This window comes from Lytechinus pictus, chromosome 3 (assembly GCF_037042905.1).
Source record: "Lytechinus pictus isolate F3 Inbred chromosome 3, Lp3.0, whole genome shotgun sequence".
Lineage (NCBI taxonomy): Eukaryota > Metazoa > Echinodermata > Echinoidea > Temnopleuroida > Toxopneustidae > Lytechinus > Lytechinus pictus.
Window position 1 is genome coordinate 56,450,569 of NC_087247.1, and position 16,309 is coordinate 56,466,877.

The 16,309-nt window shown below is 37.0% G+C and overlaps 1 protein-coding gene across 1 annotated transcript in view; it reads right to left on the reverse strand.

Moving 5' to 3' along the window:
• Positions 1-14,624, reverse strand: part of LOC129255473 (vacuolar protein sorting-associated protein 16 homolog) — a 35,353-nt gene extending 20,729 nt beyond the window's left edge. The window contains exons 1-5 of the mRNA XM_064097407.1: positions 14,497-14,624; positions 5,097-5,191; positions 2,979-3,079; positions 2,199-2,327; positions 1,632-1,782 (exon numbers count right to left, since the gene is read on the reverse strand). Of these exons, the coding sequence (XP_063953477.1) occupies positions 1,632-1,782; positions 2,199-2,327; positions 2,979-3,079; positions 5,097-5,191; positions 14,497-14,546 (526 nt within the window). The 5' untranslated portion in view covers positions 14,547-14,624. The remainder of the gene's footprint in view (positions 1-1,631; positions 1,783-2,198; positions 2,328-2,978; positions 3,080-5,096; positions 5,192-14,496) is intronic.
• Between the last annotated feature and the right edge of the window lie 1,685 nt (positions 14,625-16,309).

Below are 16,309 nucleotides of genomic sequence, written 5' to 3' on the forward strand. Positions count from 1 at the left end.
AGCTACCGTCTTCAGATAATGATCCATAACAAGTGCAATGCCTGGCGGTCTCACCTGCATCACGCGATTCAATATAGCAGCAGACCTGACTTTGAAAACTACTATAAAATAATTATTCACAAAAACACCTTTCATATAATGATACAATACTATGTTCATTTGAAAATCTAAAACTTGTCAGTGATACTTGATTACCCCTATATCCAAATTTTATACACTATATCTACATGTATAAACTTTGAAAGTTATGACAGCAATCTAATAGTTACCTCTAAAATGGCCAAAGTTCAATGACCTTAAATGACCTTTGACTTTGGTCATGTGACCTGAAACTCGCATGAGATATTCAGTGATACTTGATGACTCTTATGTCCACGTTTCATGAACTAGGCCAATACACTTACAGAGATATGATGGTAATTCAACAAATACCCCCAACATTGTCAAAGTTCATTGACCTTAAAGGGATGGTCCGGGCTGAAAATATTTATATCTTAATACATAGAATAGAATTCACTGAGCAAAATGCCGAAAATTTCATCAAAATCGGATAACAAATAATAAAGTTATTGAAGTTTAAAGTTTAGTAATATTTTGTGAAAACAGTTGTCATGAATATTCATTAGGTGGGCTGATGATGTCACATCTTCACTTTCCGTTGTCTTATGTTATTACATAAAATCATATTTTTTTCATTATTTCATTCTTGTGTGAATAATATGTCTCTCTTATAATAAAATAAGTTGCAGCAATAAATATATAATGCACGAAATCAATTGTCAATCCAATTTTTTTAGTTCTTGGAGGAAAAAATTGAATAAACCTAATTTCATATAATAAAATACAAAAGAACAAGTGGAGATGTGACATCATCAGCCCACCTAATGAATATTCATGACGACTGTATTCACAAAATATTGCTAAACTTTAAAATTCAATAACTTTGTTATTTTTTTATCAAATTTTGATGAAATTTCGGCATTTTGCTCAGTGAATTCTACTCTGTTTGTTAAGCTATAAATACTTTCAGCCCGGACCATCCCTTTAAATGACCTTTGACCTTGGTCATGTGACCTGAAACTCGGACGGGATATTCAAAGATACTTGATTACTCTTATGTCCAGGTTTCATGAATCAGGTCCATAAACTTTAAAAGTTATGATGGTAATTCAACAGATACCCCCAATTTGGCCAAAGTTCATCGACCCTAAATGACCTTTGACCTTGGTCATATAACGTGAAACTAAAGCAGGATGTTCAGTAATACTTGATTAAGCTTATGTCAAGTTTCATGAACTAGGTCCATATATTTCTAAGTTATGATGACATTTCAAAAACTTAACCTTAGGTTAAGATTTTGATGTTGATTCCCCCAACATGGTCTAAGTTCATTGACCCTAAATGACCTTTGACCTTGGTCATGTGACCTGAAACTCAGGCAGGATGTTCAGTAATACTTGATTAACCTTATGTCTAAGTTTCATGAACTAGGTCTATATACTTTCTAAGTTATGCTGTCATTTAAAAAACTTAACCTTCGGTTAAGATTTGGTGTTGATGCCGCCGCCGGAAAAGCGGCGCCGAAAGTCTCACTCTGCTATGCAGGTGAGACAAAAATCATGTACACTAACCTGGTACTTCCATCATCTTTCTGCTAGTAGGATTATGTACATCATTTACTACATAAATCCTGTAGGTTCCTGTCAGGACTGCAACACCGGTTCCTCCATATGATGTGTTATGGAACACTTTGCATTCAATAACCTTTGATTCTCTTGATTCCTGAGAATAAAAATTAAAGAATCATGAAATGATCATCATAGCCAACAAATTTTATTTCAAACTATACCATACAGAAAACCTGACCCTTTTGCCTTTTGTTTGAAAGGTTATTCTCTAAAACTTCAAATAATGTCATCCAAAGTATTATTCTCTGAAATAAACTAGAATCATATGACATTCAACTTAAAAAAGCATAGTTCATAATCTAAAAGAATGGATTCATTATTATTAAAACTGTTTATACATAAATATGGACTCTTTCACACTATGCAATACGATACTCTTTCTAGTGCAGTAATTCTACACAAAATCAACAGTAACAGAATCCTGTATGAAAAAGACCTTCATATCACTATAAACATTTTGGATATTTTCTTACCTACAAAGCGGATTGCTGTTATTATTATCATAAATACCTGTCCCATATTGAAGTTCCTTTGGTATTTTCCAAAGATGTCATAGACAAGGACAGTGCCATCATCTTGGGTACAGAGAAGATCTTCTGATAAAGACCAGCCAATGTGAATCACATTACCACTATTCCACTGCCAAATTAAATCACAAATAAAGAAAGCAAATTGCAGGGGACATCAAGAAATGAACATGAGTTGTCATTTGTCTTGCTAAGTTTATTATTTTCATCTTTAAAAAATCCCTGTTAAGACTATATATGATCAACCTTTATGTAGTATTATTAATATTCAATTCAAATGATCAACCTTCAAGAAATAGTAGGTCATAAATTGACAAACACTACATCTTAACAGTCTTTTGTTCATGGATTATTTCCAAATTCTCAACAATGAAATTGAAGATTGATTTGGAAGACTGAAAGACATGAATCTTACCATCTTAGCTCACAAAAATTTTGCACAAAGTAATTTCTATTTTGAGAAAATTGTCTTCTCTATTTCATCTAAATGTGGACCAATTCTAATGGTACAAATAGAAACATCTTAAATATCAGTTTTATCTTATTTCTTCTTATGGAGACACTAATGTCAATCAATACCCATTAAAGCCCGATGATACAAATTTATAAAAAATTAAATTATCGCTAACTTAACTTACATTGATTCTAGATATTTCTTTTCCTGCAGCTGAGAAGATAAAGATGACTATATGAGATGAACCCCTGACCTGGGTAATCTTACTACTAATTTATAAAAAATTAAATTATCGCTAACTTAACTTACATTGATTCTAGATATTTCTTTTCCTGCAGCTGAGAAGATAAAGATGACTATATGAGATGAACCCCTGACCTGGGTAATCTTACTACTGTCTCTCATCAGAGCTAAAATAAAAGAAATAAGAATTATAAAGAGTCAAATGAAATGACATGTTACATACTTAAGTAAAACAGAACTTTGCAATATAAATATATATGTATATATACAGTTGGCAGCAAAATTATTCACCCCCCCCCCTTCACATTTTCTACATTTTGGTGAATTGAATGATGTTGCAACTGCAGATTGTTACTAAATCATTAAAGTAGTCAACAGTTTATTACAATTGAATACCATTGAATTCCTAGTCTATTCTAAATTGCTGCTTTCACATAAAAAGCAGGTGGCAAAATTATTCAACCCCCTATGAATATGCATTAATATGCATTATTAATGACTAATGACAAGCCATGTGCACATGTTTAGAGGTGAATTCAGCCATGAGACACATAGCAACCTACATAATTTGGATTTTTCGCATAATCAATATCCACCCAATGGGTATGCCTTGTATCAGTAGGCCCTATATACACCTCATATGTCCCTTGCACTGTGCTGACAAACTGGTTAAGGCTAAAGAGTGGTCCCAGAAGTTTAGGGAGGAGATTGTAGCTTTGCACAAGAAAGGGAATGGCTACAAGAAGATATCCAAGCTCTTAAATGTCCCCAGAGACACCGTTGGGAGCATCATTCGTAAGTTCAGAGCCACTGATACTACAGCTACAAAACATGGTTGTGGACGAAAGAAGAAGTTTTCAGCAGCTGCAGCAAGGTTCATGAGAAGATAAGTGGACAAGAACCCCAAGGCTTACAGCAAAGGAGCTGAAGGAGGACTTGGCTAAAGTGGCACTGAGGTTTCTGTGGACACAGTGCGCTGCGCACTTCATGCTGAAGGCCTGAGGGCAAGAACCACTAGACACACACCACTTCTGAAGCCACATCACAAGAAAGGTCGCCTCCAGTTTGCTAGAACCAACCTGACAAAGCCACAGAAGTTCTGGGACTATGTTCTCTGGACTGATGAAACCAAGCTGGAGCTCTTTGGTCCTATGGACATGATGGATCAACGATACATGTGGCGCAGGAAGAAGGAAGCATACAAAGAGAAGAACACTCTGTCTACTGTGAAGCACGGGGAGGGTCTGTAATGCTGTGGGGATGCATTGCTTCTACTGGCACTGGGAATCTCCATCGTACTGAAGGCATCATGGATTCTGTCAGGTACCAGGATATTCTAGCGAAGAATGTCAACCCGTCTCAAGGTCCTTGAGTGGCCATCACAGTCTCCAGACCTGAACCCATCCCACCACAAAATTAAGAATTTGTGGTGGGCTCTGAAAAAAGCTGTTGCAGCACGTAGACCAACGAGCATTGCTGACCTTGAAAACATTGCGCAAGAGGAATGCGCCAAAATCCCAAGGAGCATTGTGAGAAGCTTGTGAGAGGCTATTCATCTCGTCTGCAGGAGGTCATTGCAGCAAATGGATGCCGCACAAAATTCTAAAAGACACACAAATCTGGTTCCAGTTTCAGGTGGAGGATAAATAAAATCAGCATTCACCTCAGAATATATGCACTGGCTTTTACATTGTCATTATTTGTACATTCCTTTCTTGTGTGTAAATAGGGGGTTGAATAATTTTGCAATATGCTTTTTGTGCACAAATTGCAATTTAAAAAAACTATGAAGTAAAATTTGATTTTTTTTTCTGGTATTCTTTAGCAATTAACTGTCTGCTAACTATCTTAATGGTTCAGTAACAATGTGCAGTTGCAATGTTATTCATTGACATAATGTCAAAAATTAGAGGGGGTGGTGAATAATTTTGCTGCCAACTATATATATATATACTGGTATCATATCTATATTTCAAATGATGCATTTCTAGGAATCATTTCGGGAACTATGAAATAGGCAATGTGCTAGATAATTTTAAGATATGGTTTACCTAATGGCATACAGTTCAATCTGCCATTCAGCAAAATAATTTAAAAGCACTGACAATGAGTCCAACACCTGACTTTCTTTAGCATCCTAAAGCTTCATACTTCAAAACATTTCTACTTCTGGATTATTCTCACCAATAGGTCCTCCAAATGGAGCTACAGCAACCTTGAACTTCCTAAGATCTGCAACCTCCTGCCATAGTCTGTCCATAGAATACAGTTCCACTTTCCTACAAAAAAATAACAAGTAATCATGCTTGGATTACAATATAATTGCTGTACATAGATTAGGATTTATAATTCATTGATTGAAAGGTGGATGGTTTATATTATTGTAGGTTTTGACTTTTGACTTGCACAACGCAATACAAATGCTTACCCACTTTTCAAACAAAAGTACCAACATGCTCAAACATTTAAACAATCAATAATTACAAGTTAGATGCACTCAAAAACAAAGTCTGGAAGAAGAAATAACCAGGGAGAGAAACTTGTAATGTAATCCAGCCTGGTATGCTTGGTATCTATATGCAGGGTTATGCATTGCCTAATTACTCAACAAGTTACTGTGTGCAGATAGCCAAGATTCACCTGAATCACCAGTCACTTCCTCCCAAGTTCCCTATTTGACTGCATATAGGTCTAATACTATATTATTTGCATTAATATTCTTGTCAAAAAGCAGATCATTGACATTATTTATTATGTATTGTAAATTTATACATTGCTTTGTTGTTGACTATAATATTGTAATGTGTGTTCTTTTTTATTTTTTATTTGATGACGTACTTGTATGGCAAGGTCCCCCTTGTCTGCGCACTCACAAATCTGCACAAATCTACATGTAGTAAAAGAAGATACGCAACAACCACAGAGATGGGGCCCCCCTTCATACAATATGTTGTTCATGTCAAGCCTTAATTTGCCCTCTAGAGTCTAGGGCTAAAGGCAAATGTATGTATAATTAACCTTCCTACAGGTGTTTTCTGTTTTCAATACTGCAAGTCCATAAAAAATGAAAGTTCCAAGTTCCTGGCAATGTCACCATTTTGCAATGTACACTCAAAACTTGACAAGCAAAAGGTATAATACTGGGCAATTTGAAAAGGGTCTACGGAACAGGATTGCGTTATTGTACTAAACTGTCAGGAGGTACATGTATGGTGCGCACTAGCGCTGGCGCTAGCCATGCATGGCACTAGCGGCATGGTATAGAGTGAAGGGATTTGTGAAGCCATGCATGCAGCTAGCTTTGCATTTGCTGTGCTCGCGCTGGACAAGTTTGGCAGGCCTGAGGAACGCTCTTGTGAGCAGGGCGTGGTAGCTTCTGAATGGAACTTTTGTCATTCAGGCAGAGTAGAGAAAAATTGTATCTGGATTTCTCTAGCCAACAGGATTAAATGCCCGAAGGGGGTGGGGGACATAAAGTATGAGTATAATAAGAGAGATAAAGGTTGCTTATCAAGGTTAAAAAGGTTACACGAGGTCATGTTTTGCAAGAAAGAAGAGATGCGTTATTTGACACAATTCTAATGCTATGGCGATGTGCAGTCTTTATGACGTGACCAGTTGAAATGAAGAACGCAACAAAATAGAGATTCTAGATCTAATCACTCATTCAATGAACAAGGTTATGATATAACATAGTTCTCTGTTACTATTTCCTGTGTGGCAATATAAGGTTGGCAATGTTTGGCTTATTTTCTCTTGTTTTGGGGGACAAATGCTTCACTTTTTTACGCTGCCAGTTTCCATTGCAACTAATCATCATATAACTTGGTTCTGAAGTAAATTGAAGTCTTATTTTTTTCCAAATTAAAAGTAGAGATTGAGAAGTTTTCTTGAAATTTTACTTTTCACCAATTAGAGTCTAATTGGTGAAAAGTAAAATTTCAAGAAAATTTAGAGCCAGATGGTCTGCACAATATATGCCCAAAATTTAAGTTTTTGAGCGCTCCACTGAATACAAAAATGATCCCCACATTACTAATGAGAAATAGATTGCAACTGTATGGAAATGACTCCTAATTAGGTAATAATCGATGAGCACCGGCGGGGGAATTTTGCATTGTTAACCCGGGGGGGCCACTTCCATTGACGAGTGGATACCATGCGCGACCATGGGGTCTCGAAAAGCACCCTAAACACGTATTTTCCATATTCTGAAAATGCACCCCTTAACAAGTATTGGCGTGTGAAACCCTACCCTTAACAAGTATTGGAAACAAAACGATACTCTTGGCAAGTAGTCCCTGAAATGAACCCCTAAACAAGTACAGCGATATTTTATTGTTAAGTCACGGGCCCGTCGGTTGTCGGTTTTACCTTTACACATCGCGCAAATCGGACTCTAAACACGTAATGTTTGGGGCAAAAAGGACATCCTTTATAAAACATTTTAATTTTGTTTTATCATCCCCGCAAATTTGACCCTAAACACGTAGCTTTCCTAGCGAAATAGATACCCTTTTTTCATTATTTTGTGTTTTTGACACCCTTATCACGTTACGTACGTAACGTGCCCTATCTTGAAAAAGACATCCTGTTTACGTGTTTTTTTGGTCGCGCATGGTATCCACTCGTCAATGTAAGTGGGCCCCCCGGGATTGTTAACCCCCTAATATGGCAGCTACCCCCGGGGGGGGGGGGGTACGTAACGTAATAAGGGTGTCAAAAACACTAAAATAATGAAAAAAAGGGTATCTATTTTTGCTAGGAAGCTAGGGTCAAATTTGCGATGGTATAAAAAAATTAAGACTAAATTGTTTTAAGGATGTACTTTTTGCCCCAAGAGTTAACACTGTGTTTAGAGTACGCAAATCGCGCGGTTTGCGTGCTGTCGCCAAGCAAAAGACAATGAAATCAAGATGGCGACGTAAACACCGTGGCAAGTTCTTCCAGTCTTTTCATAACATTTTTCTTGTTTTTTGACTGAATTCTTGTTTAAAAATGAAATCAATATCATAGAAATGTTGGAAATGAAGTTGTATCCCATGTACATGATCTAGGGCTAGATCTTTTAGAAGGAAAGTAGAAATCACGGGGGCGAAAGTTTCAGGTTTTTGAGCGGTGCGTGTAGATGTAAGGGAAGCAATTCCAGGCTCCGTTAAGAGTAAGCATACGTTAGTAAATGATTTTTACTCTCTAGGAGCCTTCAGGCTACCCCCCCCCCCCCCCCGGGTGTTGACTGCAGATAAAAGGAGGTGAGTTCGAGTCCCAACCAAGGTAAGCAACAGTAAAAAAATGATAGAAAAATCTGAAGTGAACGAACCAGAAGTCTCAACAATCTTTTGATATTTTGGAAAGACTTCCTTATGTCCCCTCCACTAATTTTAAAAATACTTCTCCAAAACCCCCTTCTTTCGTTCTCTTTTTCATTTTTTTTTCTTCTTACTTCCGGTTGGAACTTGGGATTCGAACCTCTCGTTGCAGAACGATGAATCTCCAGTCTATCGCCTTACTCACTGAGCTAGCAGCAGTTGTTGAAAGCCAACGGTTTCATAACGGTTATCAACCGATATTACGACTAGTCTAATCTCCAAGAGTATTGGGCATTTATTTTTCTGACTAAATAAACCGATGCCATTGGGAATTACACACACTCGAAATTTTGACGGAATAAAGCCATATTTTGCTGTAGGCCTATGTATCCAACTTTTCCTTCTTAAATCTCTTAGATACATGATAGATAATTCTTGATAAACCTTCATATTTTTTTTTTCAATTTTAGTGGAGGGGACATACGGAAGTCTTGCCGTTATTTTGGTGGGGGGTGCATATGGAACTCTTTCCGAATTCAATTTATTAAAGTTGAATAAGAACCAAGTCAGACGAATAGTTTCAATGTCAATGACAATCAATCATTCATGGAAACCTGAGTGACATTACAGCAGGGCTCGACATTAGCAGTGGCCCGGTGGCCCAGGGCAACCAAAAATGAGAATGGGGCCACCAAAATGCTGTAAAAGCTCACTCTTAAGTGGCCCAGTTGGGCTACCAAATTTTAGATAAATTGTAATGTTTTCTATTGTTTTAGGGCCACCAAATTTGCTTTGCGGGCAACCAAAAATATGAAATTGATGATTTTGATGGGCTGATCGCACCTATGGATACATTACCGCTGCCGTGCACAGTATAACCACTGGCACGGCACTTGCAATGCCTTTTAGTGCGGTTTCTTTTAAACTAGCGATAGCTAAAGATTTTATATAAGATAAGCTTTGGATATGAAACTTACCAAACGATATGAAGCCAATTTCAATTCCTCTCTGTCTTTCTTGTACTTTATATCGATGTTTTATCTTGATGTCGAAGCAGGCATGGTGCCGATTCGCTGGTTTTCACTATACGCACAGAGAGGGCGCGCGATAATATTTATTAAACTTGCTTGTTTACGTCAGATCAGCTGTACTGCTGGTTGCGTTCTAGGCGCTCCGCATTTTTTTCGCTGTTCAGCGTTATTTTATGATGTAGCGCCATCAGCGATTATACGTGAGATGCCTGTTGATTTTTTTGGTACAATTTCCTATTATGCGCCGGCGACTTGAATCTAGACTGTTCGATAAGAAAAATTCGCATTTCGATTGTTGTTTGCGTAATTTCCACCGCAGTATAAAGGATTGGACGGAGTAACTGGCTGAGATTTGGAGGTAAGCGTTACTTTAAAATCCCTTTTTATTAATACGATAGAGCACCATTTTTAAATTAGATTATATTATATGATTTCTACGAATAAATTTAGTATATTGTGAAGTTATAGGCGTGTTTCATATTCTCACATTCGTGTGATGAATGAAAACGTCAAAGTTCATTATGAAATGACATGCGTTGTGCGAGGTTAGTACCGTATACTAACCTTGCATGTTGTGTGAGTGGGCTGATCGGGCAACCAAGAAAAAAAGTTAGTGTGGAGCCTTGATTACAGTGTCAAAAAATCAAGCATTTGGACCCAAGAACAAGAGAAAATAAGCCAAACATTACCAACCTTATTCACCACACAGGGAATGGTAACAGAGAACAAGGTTAGATCGGTATCAGACATAACCTTTATGACCTTGTTCATTGAAATTGAATGAGTGGTTAGATCGGGGTCGGGTCAACTCGGACCACGGGACATCTCGGACCGCGGGCCGAGTTGTCCCACCCATTACGAGATTTTTTTCTCACAAATCTGCGTCTATTTTTCCGTCATTTCGAAATTTCTTGTAAAGATTTTCTAGAGATATGGTCTGATGGTAATGTTCTTCACTTTCTATTACTTTTTTTTCGCTGAAATAAAAAAAAAAGTGTAATTTTAGGCGTTTTTCGACAGCTCGCGATTCCCATAGGCGCGCGTGTATTAACTGTGTCGGTGCTCGGCTCGGCCCCGCTCAACAACTGACTTGATTTTGTGATCATTTCTCCTCAAGTTACCACTTTTATCGCAGAAGATGGACTTTCTTGTATTCCATTAACCAAGGCTCGACATTAGCGGTGGCCCGGTGGCCCGGGGCCACCAGAAATTCACCTCGGGCAACCATTATTGAAAAAATGTTAAGTTTTGGTGGCCCGAATCGGGCAACCAATAATTTTCAAAGTAGCGCAATTTTCCTCCCGATTTTGCATGCATTTATCAACTTTCTACAGTTCAAATTGCAAGCCAATTCGTCATGCGCCCTTTTTGTTAATCTACACACGAAGATTGCATAGTCATGGAGGAAAGGAACATGACAGAGCAGTGGAGAATATCCGGCCGTCTGGAGTTAGCTTTGCATGCATGAAACCACTGCAGCTAGCTAGCAGACTATTCATACTCAGGGAGCTGCGGTACGAAATGTTGCAGCTAAGAAATCTTCCACAGAACTTTAAAAATCGACGTCAAAGTCGCATATTACACCAATGAAATGCCCTTCTACAGTCCATATTACTAAAACCTGATTATTTGCAAGCATTAAAAAGAGGAAATATGACCTCTCTTTTCACTCAAAAAGACAGATTTCCAAATACATTAATACACATAAAACACATAGGTGAGTACATCACAGTCCCACGTGTGCATTTGTATGTATTTTGATACTTGGTTTCTTTCGAAGCTGTGTCTTTTCTAGCCAAAAATAAACAGACAGTTTCTTTCTTTCTTGTTTATAAATGACTTCTTAAACCACTCTTGAGGAAGTAAATACTTTGGGAAGGCATTACATTGATATGAAATGTGAATTTTTCTAGCATTTTGGCAAATATGGGGAAGGACTTTTCTCACACTGTTTTTTCCAGATATAACTTTTGCCGTTTTCTTTTTTTTTTTCTTTCATTTTTTTTATAGTGGTTAAACCATTTATACCCCTTCCCATTGAATATGCCCGATTAAAGAATATGTTTCTACTGAAAAATAATAATAATAATTTTTTTTTTCCTGTTCTTTGTTTTTTCTTTTGTTTTATTTCACTTATTTTTTTTATTTTTTTTTTCCTCTTTTTTTAATATACTATTCTAAAAATAATTTTTGTTTGTTTCCCCCTTTTATGCATTCTAAATTTTGCAGCATATTTTTCTGTGATTTTCTCCTGCTATAATATGCTGGAAAAGAGAAAATAAACTGGATTTGGGGCCTGCATAATCTCGGTTTTAGGATTCAAAAAGGAAGAAAGGAAAAATCATTGTTTTGTACATCTATCTGAGTTTGCTATGCACTATTTATTTACTTTACCATTATGAGTGTGTGTCTATACAGAGATTTTTTTTTAAGTCCACACAACCTGGGAACAATACATTTCTTTTATTCTCTTTCAATCATTTCATATTTACAATGAGAACGATTTATATATTACCACAAATCAGCAAACAAGATTTACATACAAGATGTACAAAGTGAAAGTAACTTAGTGGTAGTGGCTGCAGAATTAATATTTCAAAAGTTTGTTTTATTCATTTTTAATTAATGTTTTCTTTATTTTTTTCGGGCCACCAAACTTTAATATCGGGCCACCAAAAAAAATTATTTGAAGGTTTTGGTGGCCCGAACGGGCCACCACCAAAAAAAGTTAATGTGGAGCCTTGCATTAACTCCATTTTCTCATCACAAGGATAAAATTTGGTGCATTTGCATGTTTTTGTTAAAGTTTTTCACCTTTTCTCTCTGGTCGCAAGAAGCGAACAACCGATGAACGGTCCGCTGCTCTTTATCGCAATTCTACGTAGCTCGGCCGCCTAAACAGGCGGGGTGGGATTCAGCCCGAATCCCCAAATGGAAGTGGGCGTGCACAGTCAAAGAGCTGAGCTTGACTGAGTGAGAGAGTGAACTAGAGCTTGAAGCGTGGCAGGGTCGTACAGGCTCTGCCTTTTTTTTGTAAATATTTATATATATATTTTTATTTTTTCTATTTTTATTTTCCCTGGTGTAGAGCTTTAAGATTGTAATAACTTAATATACTTCAATTTCTTTGACTGAGTGTGACTGTGGTGTGGATGTTTGAGTCGCACAAAAAATACTTTTACGAGGGTGGGGGCTCGGGGCGATTCACTCCTGCCCCCGAAATGTGAAAAAATATTCGCAGTGTAGATGTGTGGGCATGCCGGGCTGAGAGTAGCCATCAATAATAAATGTTTTATTTGGGGGCTTAATTTTTAACTTCAAATTGATTATTTTTAGGCCTTTTTTTTTTATATATTTTTTTTTTAGATTGAGTTTCCCTGGTGTAAAGAGCTGAGTTTTAAGTTGCAATAATTAATATGCTTCAATTTCTTTGACTTTGAGTGTGACTGTGGTGTGGATGTTTGAGTGGCAAAAAAAATACTTTTAATATGTTGGTGGGGGCTCGGGGCGATTTCACTCCTGCCCCCGAAATGTGAAAAAATATTTGCAGTGTAGATGTGTTGGCATGCCGACTGAGGGTAGCCATCAATAATAAATTTTTATTTGGGGGCTTCATTTTTAACTTCAAATTGATTATTTTTAGGCCTATTTTTTTAATCTTTATTTTTTATTTTTTATATTGAGTGTCCCTGGTGTAGAGAGCTGAGTTTTAAGTTGCAATAATCAATATGCTTCAATTTCTTTGACTTTGAGTGCGACTGTGGTGTGGATGTTTGAGTCGCACAAAAAATACTCTTATGTTGGTGGGGGCTCGGGGCGATTTCACTCCTGCCCCCGAAATGTGAAAAAATATTTGCAGTGTAGATGTGTTGGCATGCCGGGCTGAGGGTAGCCATCAATAATAAATGTTTATTTGGGGGCTTAACTTATTTTTAACTTCAAAATGATTATTTTTAGGCCTATTTTTTTTTTTTTTTTTTTTTTTTTTTATATTGAGTGTCCCTGGTGTAGAGAGCTGAGTTTTAAGTTGCAATAATCAAGCTCAGCTCTTTGACTGTGCACGCCCACTTCCATTGGGGATTCGGGCTGAATCCCACCCCGCCAGTTTAGGCGGCCGAGCTACGTAGAATTGCGATGAAGAGCAGCGGACCGTTCATCGGTTGTTCGCTTCTTGCGACCAGAGAGAAAAGGTGAAAAACTTTAACAAAATCGTGCAAATGCACCAAATTTTATCCTTGTGATGAGAAAATGGAGTTAATGGAATACAAGAAAGTCCATCTTCTGCCATAAAAGTGGTAACTTGAGGAGAAATGATCACAAAATCAAGTCAGTTGTTGAGCGGGGCCGAGCCGAGCACCGACACAGTTAATACACGCGCGCCTATCAGTAGAGGCGCTGGTCCAAAAATTGGGATTGTCCCAGAAAACAAGGACATGAAGGATATCCTCATAAACGAAGACAAATCATGTCTTGATAAATTGAGACTGTCCTTGTTTATGGGGACGTTTTTTTTCCACTTCCCCCTACGGGACAAAGACAGCAATTACGGGAATTGAGAGTGCTAAAAATAGATTCAGTGACCTCAATTCCCCCCAGTTCACCGTCTATTTTTCATGACTTACTGTCTTCCCATAATCTTGTTATGAAACCCGATATGTTTACATTGACTAGCACACTTGATTGGTGTCGGCACTTGACAGGTGAATGAACTTTCCTAGATTTCTTGTGTGAAGAAATCCTTATAAACTGAGACAGTCCCTGTAAACTGGGACGATCCCAATTTTCTGACCAGCGCCTCTACTGCCTATGGGAATCGCGAGCTGTCGAAAAACGCCTAAAATTACACTTTTTTTTTTGTTTCAGCGAAAAAAAAGTAATAGAAAGTGAAGAACATTACCGGGCATCAGACCATATCTCTAGAAAATTTTTACAAGAAATTTCGAAATGACGGGAAAATAGACGCAGATTTGTGAAAAAAAAATCTCGTAATGGGTGGGACAACTCGGCCCGCGGTCCGAGTTGTCCCGTGGTCCGAGTTGTCCCTGATTCGTTAGATCTAGGCCTAACTCTTCTGAATGACATCAAAACCAAAGTGTGGGACCAAAGACTAACGAGTAAACGTTAGACTTAAACAAATTGGTTACTCAGCTCAGTGAACATTTATATTTCTTGTAAAGTATGAAAACGTATAAAGGCATAATAAGAAACTATAGAATAATAATCATTACATTTCGACACATTTACCTATAAAACACATCGCCAAGTGGGTTCCAATTTCCAGTGACGTGCGCCATCTTGCCGGGATTTAGATTCACCGGCGCTGCACCATGTACCGTACCACTGAACTAGAAATACGTATTTCTAGTTCAGTACAGTGCGCTGCACCCCTGTTTGTACGGCTGTTGTTTGACCACACCCCCTTCCTTTTTGCTTTGACGGTCCTGGGCTTATTATCTGGAATTGACTGCTTTTGGAAAATATATAATCATACATCCTGCCATTGCTGTCATCAACGATTAACCATTTCTCTATTATTTTAGTTAATTAAAGTTTATTAGCTATTTCATGTAGGTCTTGTTGCAGGGGCGTAGACAACGGGGGGGGGGGGGGGGGGGGGGATGAGGGGGATGCATCCCCCCACCTCACAAGGTGGGGGGGATGGCATGTACAATCATCCCCCCCCAGGTTTTGGGGATTGATATTTGGTTACTTAATAAGTCATAATGATGATAATAATAGTAATAATAATAATGATAACAATTATAATATTAATAATAATAATAATTATGATGATGATAATAATAATCCTCATCATTATTGTAATTGTGTTTATTGTTATTAGCCGCATTCATACGGTGAAAGCCAATTCAGACGGTAAAAAAAAGAAAATCTTACAAGTATTTACTGGGCAGGAACGAAAAGAGGCGCAAGATATTTGGTTTCTATAAGACACAAATTTGCAAGACTACAAAAGTAAAACTGACTAAGAGACCGATATGTTTGTTTGTTGAGCCATGAATGCTCCTTAAGTAAGTTTACCAACTTACCGCATGTCTCTATTATCTGATCAGCAACTGTTAATCAAGCTGTTTTTGGTATGGGAATGAAGCAACAACTTTTTTCTTTTCATCGAGACTACTTTTCAGGCACGAACCGAGTACTAGCAATACCTTCTCATATATGATATGTATTATATTTATTTATTTATTTATTAGTTTATATCAGATTATATTACAGGTATATGATATTTATACATATATATATACATTATATGCATTTATTTATTTATTTATTTATATATTTATATACACGTTATTTTCTCAAGTCGGTTTTTATTGAAATACATGTGTGGTCTGGCCCACTCGTGTTATAGGCATTATACATTGTGTGCAAAATGCATCAGCGCAATCTAAAACAGAATAGAAAATGAATGTGATACAACAGTATACATAATAATTCGTGACAGAGAGTACCATACTACTATCTTTATAACAAGTATTATTCAAACAAACATATATAATTATGTATAATCATGAATTGTTCAACTTCATGCTCCCACTATATGACTATTGTTACACTAATACTGATATCAGGACTGACTGGTATACATTAGTTTGTTGTTAAAGCTTGCAGCAGCTACATCTTTTCTGTATTGTTAACTATTTATTTATTTTTGTTTTATTTAAGGTGCACTTTGTTTTGTATTCATTTAAAGTATGTTGATTGATGCATGAAGACATAAGTTTGAAATGTTTAAAGAAGTTTGTTTCATGTAAAGTGCAGTGTGAATTTACCCTGTCTTGAAATGCGAGATAAAAGGAACCTATTAGTATTAGCATTATTATTTGTATTAGTATTATTTTTTATTTGTATTATTATTATTATTATTATTACTATTATAAGACTGAGATCAAATAGAAGTAAATAATGCCCTAATTTGAAACGATGCAATGACGTTATGGTTCCGATTTCTTCACAAACTTACAGAGCAGTATTGTTAATCCATGGATCATAGTGATACTGTTTATGTTTTTTGTATCTGTATGTTAATGAGCCG